The sequence below is a fragment of the Zalophus californianus genome, chromosome 2 (assembly GCF_009762305.2).
Source record: "Zalophus californianus isolate mZalCal1 chromosome 2, mZalCal1.pri.v2, whole genome shotgun sequence".
Classification (NCBI taxonomy): Eukaryota; Metazoa; Chordata; class Mammalia; order Carnivora; family Otariidae; genus Zalophus; species Zalophus californianus.
In genome coordinates, this window is record NC_045596.1 from 54,566,424 (window position 1) to 54,593,926 (window position 27,503).

General features: G+C 36.2%; 1 protein-coding gene across 2 annotated transcripts; it reads right to left on the reverse strand.

Annotated features, from left to right (window-relative positions):
• Positions 1-7,920: 7,920 nt before the first annotated feature.
• On the reverse strand, positions 7,921-21,641 carry GNRHR (gonadotropin releasing hormone receptor). 2 transcript variants are annotated; one of them, XM_027599593.1, is made up of 3 exons: positions 21,123-21,641; positions 10,587-10,806; positions 7,921-8,165 (listed from the first exon to the last, which is right to left on the reverse strand). In XM_027599593.1, exons 1-3 carry the CDS (start codon positions 21,639-21,641, stop codon positions 7,921-7,923), a joined length of 984 nt encoding a protein of 327 aa, XP_027455394.1. The 2 variants fall into 2 exon arrangements, with proteins under 2 accessions (XP_027455394.1, XP_027455395.1); XM_027599594.1 differs by having other exon boundaries at positions 8,138-8,165; positions 10,587-10,678.
• Between the last annotated feature and the right edge of the window lie 5,862 nt (positions 21,642-27,503).

Below are 27,503 nucleotides of genomic sequence, written 5' to 3' on the forward strand. Positions count from 1 at the left end.
CAGAATCCAGGTGAACATGTGTTGAAGATTAAAAGGAAAGTAAGGAAGAGGAACGATCGGATGTGGACAACTCTTGAGAAGTTTTCTGTGAAGACTAGAAAAATAGATTGTGGATGGTGAAGCTGAAATCAAATATATAGTTGAGGATTTTTTTTAATGATGTGAGATGATAAAGTATTTTTATATGCCAATAGGAATGATTTAGTAGAGAGGGGGAGATTGATGGTGTAGGAAAGAGATTTGAAGAAGTTATGTGCTTGAAAGTAGAGAGGGAACGGTATCTAGAACAGAGGGGGTTGGATTGGCTTTTAAGTGGAGCAGGGAGAAGTCTTCCATTGTAATAGGAGAATACAGAGAACAGGATGTCCTTGAGGAAGGTTTATAGATTTAGTAGTGAGAAGTTGAGAGAGCCCTCCTCTGATGGGTCTTAGTCAGTTTCTGCATTTGTATTTCTCTGAGATCTATTTCTATTGAACATGAAAGTGCTATTCTGGTAATGGTTGTATTTTGCCAGATAGCCAGTTATGGGATTGTTATCTACAGTAGACTTGGGAAGACTTTGTGGAGCTAGTTCTGGGAAATACATCTATCGGGGTAAGCAGTTGTTTGTAGAGGAACCAGCTGTTAGTAAAGATAGAAAGCACAGCCTAGAAAGTAGAACACATCTAACATATTTAGTGATAAATAATGAGAAGTTCAGGGGAGCCACTAATAATAGGGAAAGAGGTAGTTGGGAGTATAGCAAGATACATCCTATTGGTGAGTGGAGCATAATAATTAGAAATATATAAATGCAGGCAGCATTAAAAATTTTGGTACACAGCCTGGCATATAATTTGCAGCTGGGATGTCTGAAATCAGATAGCATGTCCTTCCCTAGTTAAAGCTGATTTAAGAACAGACTTCAGTCCCAAGCATGATCAGAAGAGGCATTAGAATTGCAAGTATGAGGCAGGACCTCATTCTAGCAAGTATAACTTTCTGGAGAGATCATCAAGATGGCAAACTTGGCAAGAAAATAAGATTTTATCCTTTTACTAGAACTAGTGTATAAATTTGGGAAGTGGAAATGATCTTAGAAATAACATAGGGGTGGGGGACCTGGATGGCTTAGTCGGTTAAGCATCTCACTCTTGATCTTGGCTCAGGTCTTGATCTCGGGGTTGCGAGTTCAAGCCCTGTGTTGGGCTCCACAATGGGCATGGAGCCTACTTAAAAAAAAAAAAGAAAAGAAAGAAAGAATGCAGGGGTTTAGTTCCTTCCTATCAGAGGATTCATGTTTTCTGGGGCCCGAAGTTTTTACAATTTTGAGAGCTCTCTGTAATACATAATTGGGTATAAAAGAAAAAAATGTGTTAGAATGAGAAAGGAAATCACAAATTACAAAAAGCTGACAAATATCATAAACATCAATCTACAAAAATAATGAAATAATTTTAATCATTAATTCCTTCCATAATCTAAAATACTTTTTTCCCTAAGCTATTTTGGATGCATACTCCCTGATTATGTTTTTATATAATAATGTTTTATAATACAAATTTATAATACAAATATAATACAAATAAAATACAAATACAAATAATGTTTTATAATACAAGTTTTCTTTCAACTTCACAATTCTTTATTAGTAATGACCTCTGATATATTGAGATGCATAAAACAGACATACTTGATGTATTTAGTACTGCATATAGTTTTGTGTCCTACAAACAGAAATTCAGATACATTGTACATTTTAAGTCAAAAAGGAAAAAATGTAGGGGAATTTATATTTGTATATGCTGCATTGTTGAGTATATTTTTGAGCAGAGAATTTCCATTTTGACTAGGACTTGTTGAGGACCAAATCTTTCCTTATAATTTTACATGTGAAGTAATTGGTTTTTTATTGTTGTATAATTAATTACCACAAACATAGCAACTTAAAGCAACACACATTTCTTATCTCACAGCTTCTGTGGCTACACAGTCCTGGAGTGACACTGGGTCCTCTGCTCAGGATCTCATCAGGCTGTAATCAAGATATTGGCCAGGCTGTGCTCTTCTCTGGAGGATTAACTAAGGAGGAATCCACTTCCAAGTTTATTCAGGTTTGTTGGCAGAATTCCTGCATTTGTATGACTGAGGGCCCAGCCTTCGTGGGAGGCTACCCATAAGTCCTGGAGGCTGCCCACAATTCTCTGCCATGAAATCCTCTCTACAAAGATAGTTCACAGCATGGCTGTTTGCTTTTTCAAGAGCAGCAGGAATATTTGGTTCCAGTCAGCTAAGATGGAGTCTTACATTACATAACATAATCATGGGAATGACATCCCATCACCTTTGCCTTATTGTAGCCTAACTGAGGGAGTCACACCCCATGAGCATCGCCATAAGTAAAGCATGGTTGGAAGCAAATCACAGGTTCTGTCTGCCCTCAGAGTGGATTCTACAAAGTTGTGATTTATTGGGAAATACTTTAGGGTGTAAAGTATTTCCTGAGGATTGGAAAAATTTTCCATAGACCAGCTTCTGTACATTTTATACCCTGTTTTCCCTCCATGACCCACATAGTTCTGGTGCCATATGTCCAGACACATTTACATCATGATATGACTTCTGACCTTACACCTTCCTGTCACTGTGATAGATAAATCAGTATGATGGTTACCGATATTTCATCTAGTACTATGCCTAGAGCTTACTGTGATAGTTAGCAGTGACTTAACTGTACGTGAAAGTGACCAAGAGCCACATCATATCCCTCTAGATTCAATGTTAATATATTCCTATTTTAACTCACCCTTGGCTGGATCCTAAAGATATCCATGGCCATCCCAATGCTGCCTCATCTGAGGGGAGGAGTGCAACAGAGGGGAATAAAGAGGGAAAGAGATAGTCTTGACCCATTGCAATTATAGTATCTTATTTTTGTGAATTTTATAAAAATATATGACATTGTGAAGACATCTTTCCCAGGGCCTCAGGCAGGAACTGAATAAGTAAGGAACTTGAAGTTAAGTTTTATTAGCTTCATGGAAAATCTGCTTTAGATTGCCGCATATTTAGTTACTAATTTATCTGACAGTTATTCTCTGGATCTGAAGTGATGGCCAGAATTTTAAAAACATATGAAAATTTCTTACCTAGTGGAATGAATGATAAAAACAGACAAACAAAAAACAGGGACCAAGAGTTCCCAAGAAAGTAAATAATTGGGCAGAAACCACGCTCTGCATCTACTGAAGATTGCAACTACTGGAGTTTAAAACGTTTGGATTTAGATTGTGGAAAATAATGAAATCTGTTCTTTCCCCTTAGGACTACAATCACTATGCAATTACTATGCTCTGGTAACGGTAGTTAGTCTGTATGCTTTGTATTAAATTGTGTGCTATTTAAACTTTGTGGTATACATAGTTTCAATTTTATTTTGGTAGTGGAGTTACTGCTGCTTTCTGACCTCCAAAACATTCTCCTTCTGCTCTTAGGAGAAAGAAAGAGATAGCACTGAGAGAAAAAGAGAGGGAGGGGAGGGAGAGGGGGAGAGAGAGAAAAACAGAGAGATAGGGAGAGGGAGAGAGAGAGAGGGAGAAAATGAAGTACATTCTTTATTTTTGTTATCTGGTAGCTAAATATTCAAGGAAATGAGCCCTGCCTTCCTAAAATGAAACATACCTTTAAGTTGTTTAAGGTAATTCCCCTCTCCTTTGCTAGTGATTGGTTTAGAATTGGCTATGTGTTCCAATTCTAGCCAATTTAAAAGGAAGTGCTGAAAGTTCTGGGGAAGAGGGAGCCATGCTTTACTTTTGAGACTTAGAATGGCAACTAACTTCTGATGGTGAAAGGAAAGCCTAGCGGAAGCAGAGAGAATGATTCAAAGCTCTGAATTAACCAATTCTGCAAGCTCACCTATGGACATCCTGTAACATGAGGTGAAACATGTCACTTCTAGTCTGACGTTTCTTACTACAGCAGAAAGCATTCTAACAGAAGTAGTGACATGTAAAATCATACAAACACACACATATAACATTTATTATTTTTTTCTCATTATGAAAGCAACATATGTTCATTCTGGAAATTTGTAATTGTAGGAATTCACAAGAAAGAAGATTGAAAAAAACCACCTAGAGATAACAATATCAATACTTTTTACATATATTCTTCTATTGTTCCTATACACGCATTTTATATGTTATATAACTTTAAAAATTAGGCTTATAGTTCTAAATTTGATTTTTAAAACTTAATAACTCTAACAATTAAATTGAAGATTTAAATAAATTAATTTTAATTAGAGATTAAACTCGACCTTATTCTTTTATTTAGTTTCCTATGGACACAATATATAGTAATTAGAAAAGCTCAAAGAATTGGCTCAACATCTGAAACTAGGCTAAAGGTTAAAATAGATGAAATTCTAAACATATTTTAACTGCCCATAAATATTATCTTTATGACTACAAAGTAAATTCTGAGACCAGGTCACTTTAAGGAAATTCCTAACTCATTTATACTGATATATGCTCCTTAGAAAGTAATGTTTGTGATACCGATTCCTCTTCCAGTATTTTTTTTTCCTTCTTAACTGTTATAGCTCTGTTTCTTAAGCTGAAATTGAATTAGTGCAATCTTTCTTCAATTCATTGTCATTCATTTCTGTCATTTGTTTACTAAATTGAATTGCAAGAGGAAACCCAAATTATAGCCAGTTTTATATGTTAAATAAAGGAGACAGCCAGGATAGAATCTTAATTATCTATATATTGGATTCACTCTACAGAGTATATCCATTTTTTTTACAAGGAATCTTCATCTTTTATTATGATTGGAAATAGAGGAAATGACTGTAATATCAAATATTGAATATTCTCTGTTGAATGGTATATCTTTAATTTAAAGCCACATTTACCTTTTGAGCTATAGATTTTATTTTTTTAATTTTTATTTTATTTATTTATTTTTTAAAGATTTTATTTATTTATTTGACAGAGAGAGACACAGCGAGAGAGGGAACACAAGCAGGGGGAGTGGGAGAGGGAGAAGCAGGCCCCCCGCAGAGCAGGGAGCCAGATGCGGGGCTTGGATCCCAGGACCCTGGGGTCATGACCTGAGTCGAAGGCAGACTCTTAACGACTGAGCCACCCAGGCGCCCCTTGAGCTATAAATTTTAATTTATATATCCATATTATAATTTATGGACCACAATATTTATATAATATACTTATTTCTGAAAAGTATCTTAGAACATATTGAGCCTTTTTTTTTTTTTAAGATTTTATTTATTTATTTGAGAGAGAGAGAATGAGAGGGAGGAGAGTCAGAGGGAGAAGCAGACTCCCTGCTGAGCAGGGAGCCCGATGTGGGACTCGATCCTGGGACTCCAGGATCATGACCTGAGCCGAAGGCAGTCGCTTAACCAACTGAGCCACCCAGGTGCCCCCAGAACATATTGAGCCTTAAGAAAATTTCTAAGTCTGAAATGGTGAGTAACCAAATTGAAACAATCCAGTTCAATATTAACATTATTATGCATGCATATAAACAAATGAATACATTCATTTTTTAAAAAGATATTTATTTACTTGAGAGAGAGCGAGAGTGAGAGAGAGCACAGAGGAAGAGGGAGAAGCAGACTCCCCACTGAGCAGGGAGCCTGATGCAGGGATGTGGGGCTATCCCAGGACTCTGAGATGGTGATCTGAGCCAAAGGTAGATGCTTTAACTGAGGCTGACTGAACCACCCAGGTGCCCCCCCTTAAAGATTTTTATTTATTTAAAATGAATACGTCCTGATACAATTTTATTGTTACAAACTTTCTTATACAAAATCGATGAGGGGCTCAACCTTTTTTGTGACATGAACTCCTTTGGCAGTCTTGTTTGGCCTATAAACCCCTTTCAGGATAATGTTTTTAAATGCATAAAATAATACAAATAGAAATAAAAGCAGTTGCATTGAAATACAGTTTTGTGCATGGACCATAGGTTATAAACCCCTGCACCAAATTTTGAATAGCTCTTTAGTTAATGTATCAAAAAATGCCTGAGAACACATCTAAATAAAAGTTTCTTGAACATCTAAGAGCCAAGCTGACATATGTGTTCATTAAACACATATCCAATAAAGCCCTTAAATTATATCTTATACATGTGTGTTGTTTTGCCTTTAAATCTGGAAGTAAGAATTGTTACCATCTTAGGAATAAGTATATGATAAAGATTAAAGAAGATTGGTTTTGTTGTGACTTATCGATAATATTGTGTCATCTGGTAGAACTATTAAATCTTGGTATCAATATACATGCCTTAAAAAGTTAACTTTGAGCATTTTAGCACGTTACAATTTTGAGCCTTGCCCAATTCAGCTATAGAGTAGGCACATGGATTGATTAATTAAAGGTATGGGCTTAGTAAAAAAGAAAATATGAATGAAAGAGTAAAAGGAAGGAGCTGAATGGTGACAAACAGGATCAGTGGAAGTGGAATTGGAAAATAATGTAGGATGTGGAAACACACACACATATACACTGAAGAGTATGTGTGAGAAGAGGAAAATAAGGAAAGACTACCATTAGTCTAATTAGTAATTTACTTTCCACAGACCCACAATGCTCTGGAAAATTTGAAATTACATTTCATCTTTGAGTGGCACTACATATCCCACATGAATATAATAGTATTTTACCTATTTTTTTAAGAAGAAGTTAAATGATGGCTGAATTTCTTTAAAGTCCTTTACAAACTTTTCTTGTCATGTATATTATATTCTCATAATTTTCATCCTCCCCCTTTCTCATGGAACAGGTAGAAACAGTCCTGAATTAAAAGAGGTGTCATGTCCACATATTTTGAAACCCTTACCCCTGAATGTGAATATCAGTTAGTTACAGATTTACAATTTTTCTTTACCTTTTTTTCAATACTTCGTTGGTTTCTTTGACCTGTATATATTAAAACTGTAGTTTTCAGTGTTCCTCTTATGTATCAAATATCTTTTCACTTGTGCTTTTGTTTGATTTCTTATTTGTTTTTCTCAGAGACTTTTGGATTATGGATTTAGTAAAATCAGAAGATAGAAAAAATCTCTCATATTAAAACAGAGGGCATATTATGTATAAAACATAATCAGTCTTTCTTGATTATATTTAAAAACAATGTTATTACTACAGTTAATTACCACAGACTCCACTGACTATGCAGCGTAGAGGAATGTTCTAATCCCTGTCCAAATACTAATCCCTCTACGCCTCCCCTTTTTATGAAGGCACTTCATGCTGTTCCATGTAAAGACTGGGATGAAGGAGAACTACGGTGGAATGGATGGTGAGTTGGTTGCTGAATACTTCAAACTTCAGAATGCTTTTGAAATTAAAAAAAAAATAGATTCATTGCATTATTTTTTAACCAGAAGAAGGAAGATTGATCTTATGGGTAGAGGAAATACTCTCTCTGTGCTTTAGATATTATTGTAGCATAAGATGTAATTGCTGCCAAGCCCCTTGGGAAAAAACTCTCAAAGACATGCCTAGGTTAAGACTGTGTTATGGTTTCTCAGCCTTACTTTTTGGAATCTCTTTGCCTTAGGCCATGGCTGTTTTAAATATTTATGCATTAATAGACAAGGAGAAAGTGATAAGAAACCTATGTAATGTGTTATAGGAGCCCAGAAAGGGCAGACATTAATTCAAAAGTTTATGATTATGAGGGAATATTTTATTATTTTTCTTGAATTTTCTTTTTCTTTGTGTTTGTATTTTTTTAATTTGCAATTGAGTTTCTGACAATGTGATTTTAAAAAGAAGGATGTCAATATAAACTTAAACTCTGTTTTGTTTGTATGTAAATGTGCTGCCACCTTTGTGTTTCTTATTCCCATTTGATGAAATTCACTACCTTGCTCTTCTTTGTATGACTTTTTACATAGTCTATCAATTACAGAGAGAAATATCCATATATAAGGGGATCAAAGCATGGATTTAAAAGAGCAAAAAGAAAGAAGAAGTGATTTACTGGATCTGACACTCTGTTTAACATTTCAGGATCAAACCAGTACCAAATTCCTAGGACATAGTAGGGGGTCCAGCAGATAGTAAATGAGGTGGCAAATGCAACTGTCATCTTTAGGGTCCTCAACCGAGCTCTTGGTATATTATTCTTGGATTGATTCAGTTGTAACTCTGTTAGATAGAGAAAAAAGTAGGTGTTTAAAGACCAGTTTTACTAATGATGTAATGTATGATGACTAACATAACATAATAAAATAAAATTAAAAAAAATAAAGACCAGTTTTATTACAAAACCAAAATGGACAAAAAGGAAGGGTCACTAATTAAAACTAATTAGTGGAACAGGAACAGATTTCCATTATTTTTAAATAATTTTTAATAATGAAAATTTGTTTGTAAAGGATATTCATGTTCCAAGTTTTCCACCATGTCATATAATGAATAGAGAAGATTAAAGATGACAGTCCTCTTAAAAGTAAATTTTCACCGAATTAATTTGGATTTGAAATGTGTGGGTACTCAAACTCTTAAAACATAAATTTAAGAGAGTACACTAAAGTTGAGCTGAATTCAATTATGTATTTACACAGAACTATACTTACTATCTGAGTATCTCTGACAGTATGGATGATGAGAATCACGCATGGATGAAAGTGTGTTGTCCAAATTTATCTCTCAACCATGTGCTTCTCTCTATGGTATTCAAAATAATTTCCCTTTTCATATCAGTAAATCATTTAAAGTTCACATGTATGTGTGGTATGTGTATGGTGTGTGTGTGTTATATATGTGGTGTATGTGGGCTGTGTGTGTGTGTGTGTGTGTGTGTGTGTGTGTGTGTGTGTAAATTCACTGGAGTTTAATGGAAATGTGGACTCTAACAGGCAGCTTGCATGACATTGAGCACGTAGTTCTTAACTGCAGTTTTAAAGTACCTAAAATCTGTTCTTGTATTTCATAATCCAGAACTGCTATTTTAAAATAAAAAATACCCTTCACATGCTATATTTTTTTCTGAGGGAACTAGATCATGCTTTTCAGAAGTAGCCATTCTGCAACTTCTTACTCATTGATCACAAAAGAGTGGAAACACGGAGGAAAAGATTTACATGCCTGATATTTTAATTATAAATCAATTTTTGACTAGAATTGTTAAAATCAGTAATTTATTGAGTACAGATTAGTTGTAGATTTCTGTCATACAAACCTAATTATCATTTACTGTATTTACCTTGCTATGGGTCTTGTTCTTTTCACACATTATTTCATTTAATCCTCAATATCTGTAAACTTTAATGACATAAGTAATAAAGCAATCAGTAGGAATGAACACATTTAAAAAAGCATTTTGGCTTAGCACAGGGGCTGAATCTGAAAAAATGTTGAGCCTCCTGTAACATAACTGTCCTTCCACCTATTTTGAGATATCATCACATTTCATTACTGGTTTACTGTTTTACTATCTTCTAGACTGTAGACTCCATGAAAGTGGGATAGTTACTGGGCTGTTTTATTCACCACAGTATCCACATCTATCACCATTTCCAGCAATATTGAGTACTTAATACATATTGGTTGAATAAAGAAAAGATTGATTAACTAAATCTGTCTTAGTAATGTTTAACTATTGCTCCTTGCCTCTTCTGTTTCGATTCTCTGCTTCTGCCTAGCTCGCATTTTTTCAGATTAATCCCTATTTGGGGTTTATCTTCTTATTCTCCATGTGCCCTTCTTAGATATCCCTTACAGAACTGACTTTCTCTGGGGTAAGATTTTGAGGGCAAATGTTTTTGCAGTATACTTCTTAAAAAGCATCAAATACTTTTTGTTCTGGGAACTGCCCAAGTATCAGTTCGAGAGGACAGTACCATAATTATCTCCTTGAGAAAGTATCTGCTGAGAGTAATCACACTACAGTAAATGAGATGATTTTCCTGTTAAGTTGTACCATGTATAACTTATGTGCCATGCCATTGGTAACATGTCTTTTGGATGTCATGCCAACATAGACATATTTACTTTGCAAATTTATAAATTTTAGTTTTCGAGGTCGCACCAAGATTATGGAAAAAAGGCAAACCACAGCTGTAAAGATTCAGGTGAAAGAGTCTATGACATATTCAACAGCATTTCACACACCAGCACACGCACACACACACGCGCACAGTTATGTTGTGTGGAATAGGAGCTTTGAGTGTGAAATGGAACCGCTTAACTTTAATGAGTCTCGACTATTTTTTAACGAGGTGTGCTTTGCGATATTCTAGAAATCAGGTGTTTGGTATAGTGTTGTGGTGGGCCCAGCAGGAGCAATTTGCTGATGCTTATACTGGGTAACATGAGGTAATTGTTCTTTCGTTTTTAATTTCATGGTACAAATTTGGAACATTGGGAGATACCAAATTACCTCATCTGTAAACTGGGGATAGTAGAGGTATAATAAAAGTATTACCTCATGGAGTTACTGTGAATATTAAATATGCAAACTGCTTAGAATAATATCTGGCACCTAGTACATGACACTCTGCGTTGAATATTGCTGTTTTAAAACCTGTTTACCCACGATTAACACCGAATCTAAGGAATACGTACTGTGGGGATCCTGATGAAGGACCTGTGTCAGGGTGAAGATGATTTTTGCATTGCAGATTAACGTGATGAGAAGAGGGATGATGAAGAGGCAGCTGAAGGTGAAGAAGTTATAAAAGGCTTGATGCCACCATCGTGGAAAACTGCAGTGTGTTACACATTGAGAGAAACCTTCTGTCTGTCCAGAGCTGTCTGCTAAGTGGATCATCCTGAAGATATATAACTGTATGAGAAAAGAAAAAAAAAACTGAAAAATGGCGTTACTTTCTTTCAAACAGTATTTGCATGTTTTCTTGAAAGCTTTTTCCTTCTGTATTCTGCAGGCCTTTGAACATGTTGCCCAAAGCGACAGCTCAGCACCTTGATACTATCCCTTTGGCGCTTCAGTGAAAAGTTGTAAGTGGATCTTTACTTAAAATATGTTTGGGTAATGTGAATGGATCTATAGGATTTTGGATTTTTTTGGAAATTATTTCAACCTAGCAGAAAATCAACCAAGAATTTAAACACTGTTCGTATTTCAATTTCAGACGCAATTATGCTGAGTTAGGTTTTTGCAAGTGATTTTGTCTATCATTATATCTGCAGCACCCAAAACTTTGTCTAACAGAATGTGCCCCAAGATACATATTTAAATTTTATTTTTGAGACAGAAAACCCCATTAAAATGGTCAAAAGACATGAATAGACCATTCACAAAAAAAGATACAGCAGTGCCTTTCGGCATATGAAGAGATGTTCAACCTCATTTGTGATAAAATGCCAATTAAGGCTACACTGAAATGGCATTTTTTACTCTCAAGATTGGCAAAAATGAAAGATAGCAACACACTCTCATGGCCAGGTTGTGGGGAAAAAATACTCTCCCACATTGCTAGTAGGAATGCAAATTGGCACAATCCCTATGGAGAACAATTTGGCAATAAGTAGCATAACTACATCTTCATTTACTTTTGACCCAGCGATCTGATATCTAGGAATTTACTCTGAAGATACACTCCTACTTCCATTATATGAAAATACATAGGCACAAAGATATTCATTGGTGCATTGTTTGTAATTGAAAAACATTGAAAATAATGTAAATACCAATTCAGAGAACAGTAGCTGAATAAAATCCAGTGGACCACACAATGGAGTGCTATACACCTGCAGAAAAAGAGTAAGGAAAATCTCCATGTAGATTTCCGTGCATGTGTGCGTGTGTGTGTGCGTGTGCGTGTCTGTGGGTGTGTACTTATTTTCTAGCTCTGTCTGCTGGGAGCGTAGGAACAATGACATCCTACTGGCCGGAAGCACATCCAGCACTCTCGTACCCAGGTCTTGTTTTCTAAATGCTATTCTCTACCAAAAGGAACCAGAGCTCATTGGAGAAGTGGGTGAGTGAGTCCCAAGGGTGGCATAGGCAAACTACAATATGTGCTTGGAACAGCTTGTGCCAAAAAGCCAGGAAGTACTAAAAGAATAGAGGAGCATGTCAGGAAGAGCTCTGGAGCCAGCTTGAAAGAAAATGTGGGACAGTGTCAACATTGACAACAAAACCCCAAAACCAAAAAAACAAAGCCCTGATAAAAAAGAATGATTAACTGTTGAATAAAGGAAGAATCCACAAGTCCATGCTGATATACATTACAAAAAAATAACACCAAAGAAATGGGGAGGGGAAAAAAAACTCTTTATGATTGTAGAAAGCCAACTAATAAATGTATAAGGAATAATGAAAGTAGTGATTACCAAATGGTAATAATAAATGATTCAGGCAAGAATCATCAATGGATAATAAAAACATGGGTGAAGTTTGAGGAAAGCAGGGTATTTACATGATTTATAAGTATCTACCTTCAAGATACTTAGTCATTATGAAGAATAAAATTAATAACTTGACTGTAGAGAAATAACCAAATAATTAAATTAACATTGCCAACAATGGGACCAATGGACAGCAGCTGCTTCCCTATAATGCATTGAGAAGTACTCACCATCACTTCTTTGGTATTTCTGTTTAAAGTACATAACCTACATCTAACCATGAGAAAACATCAGACTAACTCAACTAGAGGGGCATTTTACAAAATAAGTGGCCTGCACTCTTCAAAAATGTGTATGTCATGAAACACAAAGAAAGGCTGAGGAATGGTTCCAATTTAAAGGAGGCTAACGAGATGTGGCAGCTAAATCCAATGCATAACCTTGGATTTTCTTTTGTTAAAAGGGACATCACTGGGACAATTGGTGAGATATGAATAAGTTATATAGATTAAATAATAGTATTTTTTCAGTACTAATTTCCTGATTTTGATACTTGTACTGTGAGTATGTGCTGGAAAAAATACATTGAAGTATTAAAAGGGACATCATATCTGAATTTACTTTTAAACAATTCAGAAAAAAAATGTATATAGGAGACGAAGCAAATAAACAGATGCAGTAAAATGTTAATATTTGGGGAAGCCCAGGGAAAGGTATTCCAGAAATCTTTGTATGATTCTTGTAACCTTTCTTTAAGTGTGAAATTATGTTTTTCTTTAAATCACAAATTGTATCAACTATTAAACAAACGTTGCAAGTAGTTTTCAAAAAGAAGGTCTAGTAGACATTTACTCATTCTTTCCCCATTTATCAAGCACACTTCTTATCCAGTCATTTCTAAGCTTTTCCACTGAGAAACTTCATTTTACTATGATGCATTATTAAAATCAAAAGATAAAGAGTGCCCAAGCACTGTAAAACTAATAGTAAATTCAAACAAAATGTTACAGGATTTTAAAAATTTTAAGCAAATGAGGGACAGTATTTATTTTTTAAAGTTTTTGATTGAATAAATAAATTTTAATTTAATTTAATTAATTCCACAGGCCCAGGATTTCTTTCCTTTTTGAGGTATTGGAATGGGAATAGAGTGTGCCTTTAAAAAAAAAACCCTATATTTACTTTCTTGCTTGTAGAGTAGAAAAATTTAATAAAATATAAATATGATAAGCAATAAATAAAATATAGTAAACATAATATAAAATATAATGCTGTATCTTTTATTTGTAATCAATGTTGATTTTCAGTTTCAGATCTTTTTTCAAGGGCGAAATAGTATTTTTAAATTAATCCACCAGAGGGCGCCCAATAATCATATAATCAAATTTGAAGTTCAGAAACTCAAACACCTATTCAGCTAATTCTACTTTACAATCCAGACCAATTTTTTCCACATCACAAAGTAACCCTTTAAATTTTCCATACTTCTTTGCAACCTGACCTTATTTAAAATTTAGTTTTTAATTTGGCCCCACAGATGTTGTGAGTTGAAGTCTTTAGGAGGGTTACTTCACAAAGAACCTGAGAATCTAGTATTTCTTTAAAACCTTAGCTACTTCTCTCCCCATCTTCCCAATCATACTTGGGCCCAGATGACCCAAGTTTGACTTTCTGTTTTGCACTGCTCTGCCACATTTCACTTTAATGTTTCATGTTTTTAAATCATAACGATGAAACTTTCAATAAAATGACTTTGAAATAGGGCCATGATTTAAGCTAATGGTTATCTTTGTTTAATAAATGCTTATTTTTTTTGTTTTGTTTTGAGAGAGAGAGAGAGAGAATGTGCATGGGTGTGGGGGAGGGACAGAAGGAGAGGGAGAGAAAATCTCAAGCAGACTCCCCACTGAGCACAGAGCCCTTCACGGGCTCCATCTCTCGGCCCTGAGGTCGTGACCTGAGCTGAAATCAAGAGTCTGATGCATAACCAACTGAGCCACCCAGGCACTCCAAATGCTTATTGTTAAAGCAACTACTTGGTCAAAAACTATACTAGGTGCTGTCTGTCATAAAAGATGAACCAGATATACCCTGCTCTCAGAGAATTTAAAATTTGGTGGGGGAGCTATAGTGTGTATGTGACACCTGTCACATAAGGAAGACTGTTGTGAGTTCTAAAAGAGTGATACAGTAGAGTGTTATGGTAACTCAGAATCTTACTTGCCCATGAGTAAGCTGAGCCTAGCTTATTTTGTGCTCCAAGGCCATGTTCATTGGAGTGATTATGGTAGGGATCCACTTTACTTCCAATGTTTTTTTTTGTCCTTGGATTATAATTCTTTAATTTCTTAGTTTCTCCTTTCTCATCCTTGGCCCCAGTTCTCATCAGTGTTTGCTTTATTTTGCCATAAACAAGAGCAATCTATTTTCCTTCTTTAGAGTCATTTGCAGATGCTTCTTAGAGTATTGTTTTTAACCCTCACCTTACCCCAGACTAATTACATTATCACTAATCTTTTCCAGTGGTAATTATCTTTAGATGATGTGCTTCAGTTTCCTCCTCTATAAAAATGGAGATATTAATGGTATTTACCGCTAGGAGTTGTCAAGACAATTACATGAGTTAATGCTTGCAAAGCACTTAGAATAATGCCTGGCACACAGTGCTGTAAAAGTTGTAACCATTATTATTATAAAATTTTCAAGACACACAACTTATAAATGTGTATTCATATGTATTTATTTATATATTTATAAATATTTACCATATATTTTTTCCTGATAGCTCTTAAACATCTCTTCTCAACTTAAGACTTTCCTGCCTTTTCCTTCTCTAGTCTCCTACAGGAAAAAAAAGAAATAGACAATATTGCGTAGTGTGATAGAGCGTAGTAGCTAAAAGCTCTGGGGATGGAGTTAACTGGATGTACTAACATCTGCACTTACTAGACTATAATTTTGGGCATTTTATAGAACATTCTTAACCTTAGTTTCTGTATGAATAAAATAAAGATAATAACTGTATACAATATATAGGGTTTGGGGGAGCCTTACACGAAATAACGCATGCAAAAGGATTTAGCACAATTCCTGACACGTATTTATATCTTCCATAAATGAATATTTCTCATCATTGTTGTTATTTATTTATTTGTGTTTATTGTTGTTATTTATGCTATTAGTATGCTACTCCTATGTTTCAGTATAGTTCGTGGCATATTGTACATGTGTTATGGGAATTGATTGGGTTTAAGCTGTTTGTCAAGTTCAGAAGTACATTCTAGTCCAATCAAGTGCATTCTGTGTGTCAAGGCAAGCCTCTGTACATCTTCAGATCATATATCTTTACACCAAAGACTAAAGGATGTCTCATATATTTTGCCTCCCAACCCGGGTTAGCGACAGAATTTAAATGCTGTCAGCATGGAATGCTCCATATTATCACAGATAAACTAATGTTGTCAACTTCTGCAAATGATTCTTGTGGTGGGAGATGAGTGCCGTTGGAAACCATGTGGTTTTTTGATGAGATATGAACACCCCTAGTTCAGGAAATGTTTTTTTCCTCAGCGTGTACTTACCAGCCCAGCCACACATAGTCTTAGGGCAGGTTTTCTTTTGGGTCATGTTTGTTCCTTCCCTCCACTTCCTTTTTCTTTTCTCCCTCTTTCTCTCTCACCCTTCCTTCTTTCCTTCCTTCCAACTTTATTTTACTGTGACAGATAATACCTTCAGGACTTGAATTATTATGCTTGGTGTATATAGCTTTCAGAAAGAGTAGGATAGGCTGGTAACTAGGAGGTAGTTTGGCAAAACTGACTTATCAGTCAGAATGCTATAATTTTGAGAAATCGGAAATAATCAATCTTCATGTACGCAGTTCTCTTTGCGGTCTCTTGAAGAATCACTTAATATTCATCTCGTATTTCCCTATTATTGTCCCTTCTGACTTCAAAAACTCTATTATGAACAAAGGAATGAAAACAGGAGGAGAGGAAGGAATGAACATTAATGGAGTGTCTAAGTATAAAGCCTTGTACTAGGTGATTTTATCTATCTTATTCTTTACAATTTATTCTTCACCAATATTCTTTTAAGTTGAGTTAAGTAATTTACTCAGAGCCACAGAGATGGTAAGAGACAGCATTAGGATTTAAAACCAACTTTGTTTAAATCCAATACTCATGCCAATTCTACTATTATGTTGCCTTCCAAGCTTTGCTGCAGGGAGATCTAAGGTCTTCAGAGACCGGGAGTGGGGCTACTGAATACCCAAGCAGAAGACTGGCCTCCCTTATCCCTCTTCAGCAAAAACAGCTCCACTTATATGTTTCATGTATTTATTGGGGCTCCAGGTAGGATTTTTGCTTTTTAAAAACTTCCATTATTAGGAAAAAGTTTGACAGTTCAGCTAGGCTATGCTGAAACTTCTGAAAACGTATCCTCAAACCATCACAGAATTACTCAATTACTCAAGTAACAGATGATCAATATATTCACCAGAGGATGATTATTAAAGTCATCCTTATAATGTGAATTGGCCACTGCAGGATGCACCTTTGTCAGTGGGCTTATCCGAGAGCATGGTGAAGCACAAGGTGGACTTGTGATGTGCCACAGTCTAGAAATAAGAAGCCCTTTCAATCTCTCATCTTTCCCATTAAGTATGTGTAACATTAGTCATGGGATTAAAACCTCTTTTATTCAGAGAGATAGCAGAGAGCTCTAATAAAAAGAAAACCTGGACTTAATAAAAAGACACGAGTCCAACAGCCCAAGTGACTTTGGGGAAGTTAACGAACCCCTTCAGATTGCAGATTTTTTTTTTCAAGATTTCGTTTATTTATTATTTGTCAGAAAGAGAGAGAGTGCACAAGCAGGGGGAGTGTCAGGCAGAGGCAGAGGGAGAAGCAGATTCCCCAGTGAGCATGGAGCCCGATGCGGGACTCGATCCCAGGACCCTGCGATCATGACCTGAGCCGAGGGCAGACGCTTAACCGAGTGAGCCACCCGGGCGTCCCTGAACTGCAGCTTGTACCCATCGGTAGTTGCAATCAACATTAAAAAATGAGAAGAAACAGAGTTGAATATTTTATGAAAAATTTCCTCAGTTATAGGTGTATGAGAGACAGACAGGCAAAGTCTCTATGTGGTATGTATTTCTTACTTTGGGTTACTGCCAGAAGGGTTCGCACGCCATTGCTCTCAAAGGTACTCTTTGTACTTTCTCTGATACGCGGGATGGGGATAGTAACATGGCTGTTACATACTGCACAGAATGAGGTTTTTCAGGAAACTTCAGTAAAGTGCTTTATAAATTTAATCTGCTGCTGAAAGTAAGGATGAGTCATGTGTTTCACCATAAAATAGTACCATCATTTTCTTTGGCCCATATTCACATAAATCTCTCAGGAAGAGTAATATATTTGAGGTCAGGCTATTAGATGAACATCCTAAACAATTCAAATTTAATTTTATATTTTCTTTTTACTACATCAAGATAGATAAGTATTTGACACTATCTTTCTATTATTGCTGTGATATATTTAGATGGAAATAATTGAATTAATAAAGCAATGTATTTTTTAGCCTCTGCGATAGTCCTTTAAAGGAGACTGACATTATTGGTTTGCATTTCAGTTGATATCACAAATTGACCTATTTCTTTTCTCTTTTAAAAAAATATTTACTTATTTTAGAGAGAGCGTGCGTGCACGAGAGTGTGCATTGTGGTGGGGGGGTGCAGGGAGGAGCAGAGGGAAAGGGAGAGAATCCTCAAGCAGAATCCCTGCTGAGCACGGAGCCCCGAAGGGGGGCTTGATCCCATGACCCTGAGATCACCACCAGAGCTGAAATCAAGAATTGAACACTCAACCAAGTCAGCCCGTCAAATTAACCTATTTCTACTTCTGTTTAGATGTCGTCAGTATCCCAACTTACCAACTACTTTCCAAATACCTGTACTTATACAATGACTTTATATCGGTAGCATTATGTCTTAAAGCAAATGTTTTTAGCTCTTTTCAGAGCCTGCCTTCCCTCCCCTTTCAAACAGATAGAGAAACAAACAGGTAGACAAACACTCCTTTTCTCAACCTACCTGCCTATTTCAATGGTTTTACTATTAAAACTCCTTGGCTAAAAATATTGGAGCTGTAGTTTACACCCTCTGGTTATTAACTCCCTAAATCCAACTTGTTGCCAAGCTTTGTTTTTTTGTTTGTTTGTTTGTTTGTTTGAAATGTCCCTCTTACAATCAATTTTCTCTGAGACTACCCTAGCCACCAACCTAATCACCTCATTGCCAGAAAAGCTGGAAAAGCTTTCTCTGTGTCTTGCATCTGTTTGGGTCTATGTAAATTTTCTTATAGTATTTTTCTTAAAAAAAATCACTTTATTTCTTGCCCAGGACTCACAAAGAATTTATGGAGGATTTATGGCTCCCATGTTAATTTCAGAATTTCCCCTGGTTATCACTGTCTTCTATAACACAGGTCCATCATACCTCTCATTCACTGATTCACTCATCCAAACTTATTGTTTAAGGAGAAAGTGAAGGATTTATTTGATCTGAAGAGAAATCACATTATCCAAACCTTTTAAATTTCTATTTTTGCTAGTTTTCTTATTAGGTGCTGTGAATATTAATTAAGTTGAGCATAACAGTCTCCATCACTTAAGAGTGTATGCCTTAATGGCAAAGACAAGCAAATACATAATCATGATGTTTTATGACAAATCGTGCACTACGAGGTGAAAGAAAAGGGAGCAACCATCAAATCTGATTTCCTGCTAGTCCTACCTCTCAACCTTTTGCTTCAGCCAGACAAGTCTCCTGTGAAAATTAATCACACTTTTCAACTCTTGCTGAAAAATATATGTGATCTTTGACTTATTTTTTCCATCCAAATACCATCCATCTTAAAAGACTCAAATTATCCTACCTTTAACCTTAAAACATTCCTTCCCCATTTCAACTCTTACTCATCTCTTCTTCTTCTTACACTTGTAAGAGGTTTTGAAAGTGTTTAGTATAGGGGCACCTGGGTGGCTCAGGCAGTTAAGCGTCTGCCTTCAGCTCAGGTCATGATCTCAGGGTTCTGGGATCGAGTCCCACATCAGGCTCCCTGCTCAGTGGGGAATCTGCTTCTCCCACTGCCTCTGCCTCTCCCCCTGCTTGTGCTCTCTCTCTCTGTCAAATAAACAAATAAAATCTTTAAAAAAGTGCTCAGTATATAGTTGTATTAGTTTTATATAAGTTTTGTCTCCACAACTGAATTACATTTTCTTTGAGGGCTGTTTCTTTGTTTCATCAGTATCAGACTCAGTCTGAAGAGCCTATCTTCCCTAAGAAAATCAATAAATAAGCAGCACTCTTACTTTAAAGAAACAAAATGGAAAACTTCAGGCATAAGCCTTAGCTAAATAACCTCATTTTGAGAGACACATTTACTTAACCTCTTCTTGTGTATTCACTGTGAGAATCATTATACAATGCTTTTCTCCATGGAAATCAAAACACTTTAGCTTTTCCTATTTAAGTGAGAAATTGTTGGGAAAATTTGGTTATCCAACTTCCTAGTGTTTTGCTATATTTAGTGAGTTCTGCATGGCAGGATTTTTGTTTGTTTGTTTTTGTTTCTTTGTTTTTTTTTTTAACCACCTGGCTCATGTAGAATGTGTAGATCACTTCCATTTGTAGAGGCTGGTTTTTGAAACATTCTGGTTAACTTGGACATCACCTGTTGACACATCCTTGTACCCTGGGTTCATCATCATACAGTACATTTACAAGCATATGGACAACTTTTTTATCTGTTGTTGAAGAATCTTTGTTATCTCTAAGAATGTGTCCTTTTCTTCAGAGATATGACTGCTGAAGAAGACAGATTCAGCTGATCACATGACCCTGAGATCACCACCAGAGCTGAAATCAAGAGTCAAACACTCAACCAACTTAGCCTCAAATTAACCTATTTCTACTTCTGTTTAGACTTCGTCAGTATCCCAGCTTACCAACTACTTTCCAAATACCTGTACTTATACAATGACTTTATATCAGTAGCATTATGTCTTAAAGCAAATGTTTTCATTGCCTCTGATGAGGACAATCTGGAGCGATATCTGCCTGTACCAGAAGCCTTGTGCCTACACCAACAATCCTAATTTTGCTAACAGCCTGTTGCTGTCTAGGCTACCTCCAGATAAGCTCAAGTCAATCTCAGAGAAATATTCAAATTTCAAAAGCCCAGGATTTCCCACTACAACATATTAGTTGAGAATAATTCTAAGTTGCAACAGTGACAGAATAGTTTCTGCTCAAGAACTCCCAAATGAGACAAGTTATAAGCACTTTCTACCTATGCAAATTTCACAGTTCCTCAAGATTCTCTCCATTTACCATCTCGATCAGAGTGAATAGAAAACTAGATGAAAGGATAAAATGGGGATGAGGTCAAATTTGACAATAGCTACATTTTTTGAGGAGCATTTACTATGTACCAGAGATTATGCTAGACACTTTAATACATTGTTCATCTAATCTTCATGAAAGCTGCGTAAAGTAGGCATTACCTCCATTTTATAAATGAAGAAACTGAAACTCAGAGAAGTTAAAAGATGTGCCCAAGGTAAGAGCCAGGATTAAACTCTACTCTCTAATTCCCTGAGTCCAAGCTTTCAAAGATAATACAATATTGCCTTTGACATGCGATAATACAATACAGTAGTCAAGTTGAGATAGGAAATCTGTGATTGCCATATCCTAACAAGTTCGTGATAATGGTTTACCTGTGGTCCAGCAAAGATACCACTGAGGAGCCAGGCCAAGCCAATCATGGACTGCCCAAGCTTGCCATTGCTTTTCATAGCTAGAGGCCTCGTGATGGCCAGGGAGCGGTCCAGGCTGATCACTACCATCATGAAGGCTGGGGCATACATGGAGAAAAGCTTCAGGTAGCTGAGGACTTTGCAGAGAAACTCCCCAGCATGCCATTGGACTGTAATGTTCCACATTCCATCCAGTGGCATGACAATCAGAGTCTCCACCAGGTTGGCTAAGGTCAGATGTTTTAAAAGCACCTTCATTCTCGAAAGCTTTCTCCCTTTCTCTTTCTTTTGAGTCCACTTCTGAAGTTTCAACAAGAAAGAAGCATTAAAAGTTGTAGAGAGTAGAAAAAGGAAGAAAGTAACTGTCACTCGGATCTTTCCAGATAAGGTCAGGGTGGGAAGGTTGCCCTGTATCAGCGGGTTGCTGTGGTTTACGGCTGAGCAGTGATTTTGATTCTGTTCAGGAGAGGCGCTTGCCATATTTCCTGACCGACAGAGCTTCAAGACTTGTGTTTCTGGCACTTGTGATGTTTTGTCATAATCTAGCCCAAAACTCCGTTTTATTTCTGCCTTCTTTAGATGGAAACATCACAGGTTTAGATTTACGTCAAATTTTGTCCCTGAGCTACTTTATGTTTAATGTAAAAGATCAAGGTGAACTTGTTTTGCGGGCTAATAATCCAACAGAGTGCTAAAACAGAGCATGTCGAACACATTCTGAGGGCCAAATGTAACCGTAGTACCTCAGCAGATGGCCTGGTTTTCACAACATTTTTCCTAAGTAGAGAAGGGTATGTGAAGCTTAATTCTGAATTTAAAATCCACTCATGCTATTTACATAACTTTAATAAAGAGATTTTCTAAAAACTATTAAATGTTCCTATTCTGTCCAACAGATACAAAATGAAGAAAAATACTAAAAAAGAACTTAATCCAGTTCAAATCTGTTGTTTTAAGAAATTAATTCATTTCTCAAAAACATTTGTTTTTCTCTTTCAATGACACACTGCTGTACATTCAAACACTAGACAAATATGTTCATTTAAAACCATCTTCCACAAAACATCTAATTAATACCTTTACAGAATTAATTTGATCTAATACAAATTCGTCTGCATTCAAATTTATCTATTGATCTAAATGGCCCGATTATCCATGCTTAGGCTGAAGTAAAAATGATTAACTCTTTTTTATTATTGCCTTGCTTTTATAATTGTTTAAATATTATACTTGCCATTATTGCACATTATTGCATAAGGTAGCTAGATATTGGAGACAATGCTGTATAAATGCTGTACCCACATTTATATATGTTTATATATAATATAAATATTTGCTTAAATTCCTTTATACGTTATCTGATCATTTCAAATTGGGGCCACTTAGAAACTCTCTGTGATACTGCTTTAGCGTTCATGCTGGGTGTTTGATGATATTATTTACTAACACTGATATGACTTACACTGGAATTTATTAAATCACTAGCTTGATTTGTCTTTTGTGAACTAGTTTGCTTTTGTGGTAGCTAAAGCAGGAATAACGTTAGGAGTATAGGTGACTTGGGGCATCTGGGTGGCTCAGGCGGTTAAGCATCTGCCTTTGGCTCAGGTCATGAATTCAGCGCCCTGGGATTGAGCCCCACATCAGGCTCCCTGCTCAGCGAGGAGCAAGCTTCTCCCTCTCCCTCTGCCTCTCCCCCTGCTCATGCTCTCTCTTTTCTCTCTCTCTCTCTCTCTCTATCCCAAATAAATAAATAAAATCTTTTTTTTTTAGAAAGTATAGGTGACTCTTTTGACTTAGATGGTCCATTCTTGTTGGTTCATTTATTTGTTTTTTCTTATATTCTTTTATTTAATAAATAGTTACTAAATACCTGCTACATACACTCTTAGACTTTGAAGGTGACAAATTGTGCACATGGCATCATCCGGGCCCTGCAGGAGATTATTTGGTACTACAGAAGATTAAATAAGTGTATTGGATATGTCTGTGTGCCTCTTGGACTCCCTCTGCGCCGGCTGCCTCCTGCATCTGGAGGAATGTAGAGCACTTGCTTACTTGGGCTCCCTCTTGGCTGTCACTTCATGCCCAGAATTCCTGGCTTTCTCTCAAAACGTCTAGACTTGAAGGAAATATTATACTGCAGGACGTGGACTCTGGTTTTCTGAAGGGTCTGGAAATATTTTCCAATGGAGTATTTTGGTTCTGAAATGGACTACTTCAGAATAATTAGTGAGAGGAATAGATGAGTCAGAAATTTTGAGACGTACACCTTTTGGAAATACATCATGTGTGTTTCTAAGCACAAATCTAGCATAAATACAGACTTGACTCATTATTTGTGGTAGTTCTATCAAGTTGCCATGAACACTGAATTGGTGAATACCGAATACTTCCTCCAAACAAAAATATGGGGTTAGGTTCTTGTGAGCCACAACCATTTACATTATATATGTTCATTTGCCAACATCCTTGTAAAACAAGGAGTCTCATTATTGAAAACCTGCTTTTTCACATAACCCTTTTCCTGTGTAACACTTAGCAGATATTTAAAATATTGTTCCCAAGATTCCTGATATGCAGGAATTGCCACACCTACAAGTTGGACATTTTTCACAAATATGGCCTTTTGAATTGTGCAGGTCAGTTACCATAATTTTTTCTTTTTTGGCTTTCACTGTCAGAACAAGGCTGTCCACTATATTTTTTAAAAAATTAATCCTCATCTCATGAATCCACACATTTTTCCACTTTTCCACTTTTTCCATGGCTTCGTCACACCCTGATTACGCTTTAGGACTCTCGAGAGCAGCCACATATTCATATCAGCAAATGTTCTCTTCCTTTTTCTGGATATACTGGATTGTTGATTCCCAGGGTCCTGGGATCGAGCCCCACATCAGGCTCCTTGCCCCGGGGAGGGGTGGTGGTGGGGGAAGCCTGCTTCTCCTCTGCCTGCCACTCCCCCTACTTGTGTGCTCTCTCTCTCTCTGTCAAATAAATAAATAAATAAATAAATAAATAAATAAATCTTTTAAAAATAATACACGTATTTTCTCTGTAAGGTACATCGTAGTCTTCTTGCTCTTAGAACACTGGACAGTGTTTCAGCACTCTGTTTGGGGCCATTTTATACAGTGAAATCACTAACAAAATGCACAAAACTGTGAAAAAACATGGCACTAAATATACTACGGAAAGGAAGCTTACTTATAGTATGAAAGCTGTAATGAGAACTGCACATCGGGCCACTCAAATTTCTCCCCACTCTGTGTAAACACGTGTCTGGGAATAATCACAAAAGCACCGGGGATATTGATTTGGGGTTACAAATGGATTTTAGCAAATAGGTGAATTTGCAAGTAGTAAAGATTGCCTGTACATAAAAATCAGTAAGTAAAACCAGAAAGTTAAAGAAAAACAAATTTCCACTAGAGCTTCCAAGTAAGTTAAACTGTATTACAAACAAAATGTTTATAACATTAAAAAAACATAGTGTTTTCACCCAGAACTTCACAACAGATTGAAAGAAATACTATTTGTTGAGTTCTCAGCTGTTGAGGGTTTAGGGAAGATAGTGAAATTATGTTTATATAGAATATTTAAAAAGGCATTTTTTTACATCTGAGATTTGTGACTATAAAACTTGTACCTTCTATATTAGCTATATGAGGTTCCTTGTAACAGTTTATTATCCTGAAGAACTCAAAAGGCTTTGCATACACATCATATCAGTTAATCTGAGCAGGGCCATATGCCTGAAACCAAATAAAACAAGGTAACACTTGCATAGATTTTACAAATTGGAAAAGCTTTTATATGTGGCCCAGAGACCAAAAGAAGAAAGGAAAAATTGTTCATGATAAAATCTGATTGTACTGAAGTATATTTTGCCTTTTGCCTCTCATTTAGGGACAGAAACCCTTTCTCACATTCATTTCCCACATTGTAAAGTAATGAGGAAACCAGAAGACGGTAATGTCAGAGAAGTAATGGGAGGAGAGAATTTCAGGAGAGAGGGAGCGATCCATACATCAAATATCTTAGTGACAGGAAAAGGCCCAAAGAGAGTTAGTAGGATGAGACAGTTGGGAGGTCACTGATGATTTGCCTAGAGTAGCTTTGGTGATTTTGGCGAGAATGGCTATTAGAGAACACATGGAAGTGGACATAAAGAAAAAAGAATTTTAAAAACAGACGTGTAAGTCTTGAGGGTGTGTAGAGATTTAGAGATGGAACCAGTAGAGAGGGAGAACAGTCAAGAGACTAGGGCAGATGTTGCAGAAAGACAAGAGGACAGATCCCTTAGGGGAGCTGATTATGCAGTAAGGCACTAAGGAGTTAGGGTTGAAGGAAGTTGGGGAAGTTAGGAGTCAGGGAAGGAAGTGGATCTATGAAAGGGGTGGAGGTAGGGTAGACTGAAATAAGAGGGAGGGTCAAGAAAAGAGAATCTTGATGGAATGAAAACAAGTTATAATGGAGTAAGGGAGTCTTAAACCTAGGATAGGTGAAGTAGAGGGTGAATGAAGTTTGATGTCATGTTAATTATGTCCTTTTTGTTGCAAAAAAAAAGAGACCCTCCTAAATAATAGAGGCCTGTTTCATAATATACAATGCCTAGAAAGCCAACAGGAACCCAGGCAGTTCCAGGGAGGAGCAAATCTGTTTCATGACCTGAGTTGGTCCTCAAGTATGGTATCTTTGCTTTTCTTTATATTATCTTCTCCATCCTCTTCTTGTACCCAATTGCTCAGCTTTTTCTGGATTGCAAGTCTAAATTCAGAGGTGAGAAACAGAGATGGCAATTTGGAAGTGACCCAGAGGAGCCAAAAATAGATTTTTAACATCTCTTTACCAACAAGACTAAAAAAATAGAAGAAGGCAGGTCTTTTATTTATTTATTTATTTATTTATTTATTTATTTATTTATTTATTATTTTATTATGTTATGTTAATCACCATACATTACATCATTAGTTTTTGATGTAGTGTTCTATGACTCATTGTGTATAACACCCAGTGCTCCATTCAGTATGTGCTATTTATTTATTTTTTATAACTTATTTTTTTAAATTCAATTAGTTAACCAATAGCGTTTCATTAGTTTCAGATGTAGAGTTCAGTTATTCATCTGTTGCATATAACACCCAGTGCTCATCACATCACGCGCCCTCCTTAATGCCCATCACCCAGTTACCCCATCCCCTGCAACCTCCTCTCCAACAACCCTCAGTTTGTTTCCTATAGTTAAGAGTCTCTTATGGTTTGTCTTCCTCTCTGATTTCGTCTTATTTTTCCTGCCCTTCCCCTATGATCCTCTGTTTTGTTTCTTATATTCCACATCTGAGTAAAACCATATAATAATTGTCTTTTTCTGATAGACTTATTTCACTTAGCATGATACCCTCTAGTTCCATCCATGTTGTTGTAAATGGTGAGATTTCATCATTTTTGATGGCTGCCTTATATTCTATTGTATATATATATATATGTATATATATATATATATATATATATATATATATATATACACCACTTCTTCTTTTCCATTCATCCATTGATGGATATCTGATCTCTTTCCATAATTTGGTTATTGTGGACATTGCTGCTATAAACGTTGGGGTGCAGGTGCCCCTTCGGATCACAACGTTTGTATCCTTTGGGTATCTTTTAAAAGAGAAGTATATTCTTCTGCATGTTATATGTTAAAAAAAAAAAAAAGGAAGAAGATAGCGGGAGGGGAAGAATGAAGGGGGGTATTCAGAGGGGGAGTTGAACCAAGAGAGACTATGGACTCTGAAAAACAAACTGAGGGTTCTAGAGGGGAGGGGGGTGGGGGGATGGGTTAGCCTGGTGATGGGTATTAAAGAGGGTACGTTCTGCATGGAGCACTGGGTGTTATGTGCAAACAATGAATCATGGAACACTACATCAAAAACTAATGTGTGGTGATTAATATAACATAATAATAATAAAAAATAAAAGAGAAGTATATTAATGAAAAGTATCTGGTAGAACATTTTGCTTCTAGCAGGAAGAAAAGATAGAAGCAGCACACTATCAGAGAAGAGGAATATATATTTTTTCCCTGTTTTCCAAAACATGACATAACTTCATTTAACCAAGAATGATAGTGTCTGTGACAACTATGAGGTGAGTAAAAAGGGGAGAATTTTCATTCCAGTTTAATCGGAAGGATTTGAGGAAGGAATGTGGACTATTAATTATGAGGAAGTGTTTCCATGAAATTGCCATGGAAATGAGGAACAAATTCTAAAAGCTATTCAATTTTTTCTAAGCCATGTTAAATTACACATAGCATTTAAAAGGGAAGATTCACTT

Excerpts from the sequence above, each read along its gene's own strand:
- GNRHR (XM_027599593.1), bottom strand. The coding sequence starts at position 21,641 with ATGGCAAGCGCCTCTCCTGAACAGAATCAAAATCACTGCTCAGCCGTA. Across the intron at positions 10,807-21,122 it reads GTATCTTTGCTGGACCACAG|TTATATATCTTCAGGATGAT; the intron begins GTAAACCATTAT and ends TTTCTCATACAG. Across the intron at positions 8,166-10,586 it reads CCTTCATCAGGATCCCCACA|AGTTACAACTGAATCAATCC; the intron begins GTACGTATTCCT and ends TCTATCTAACAG.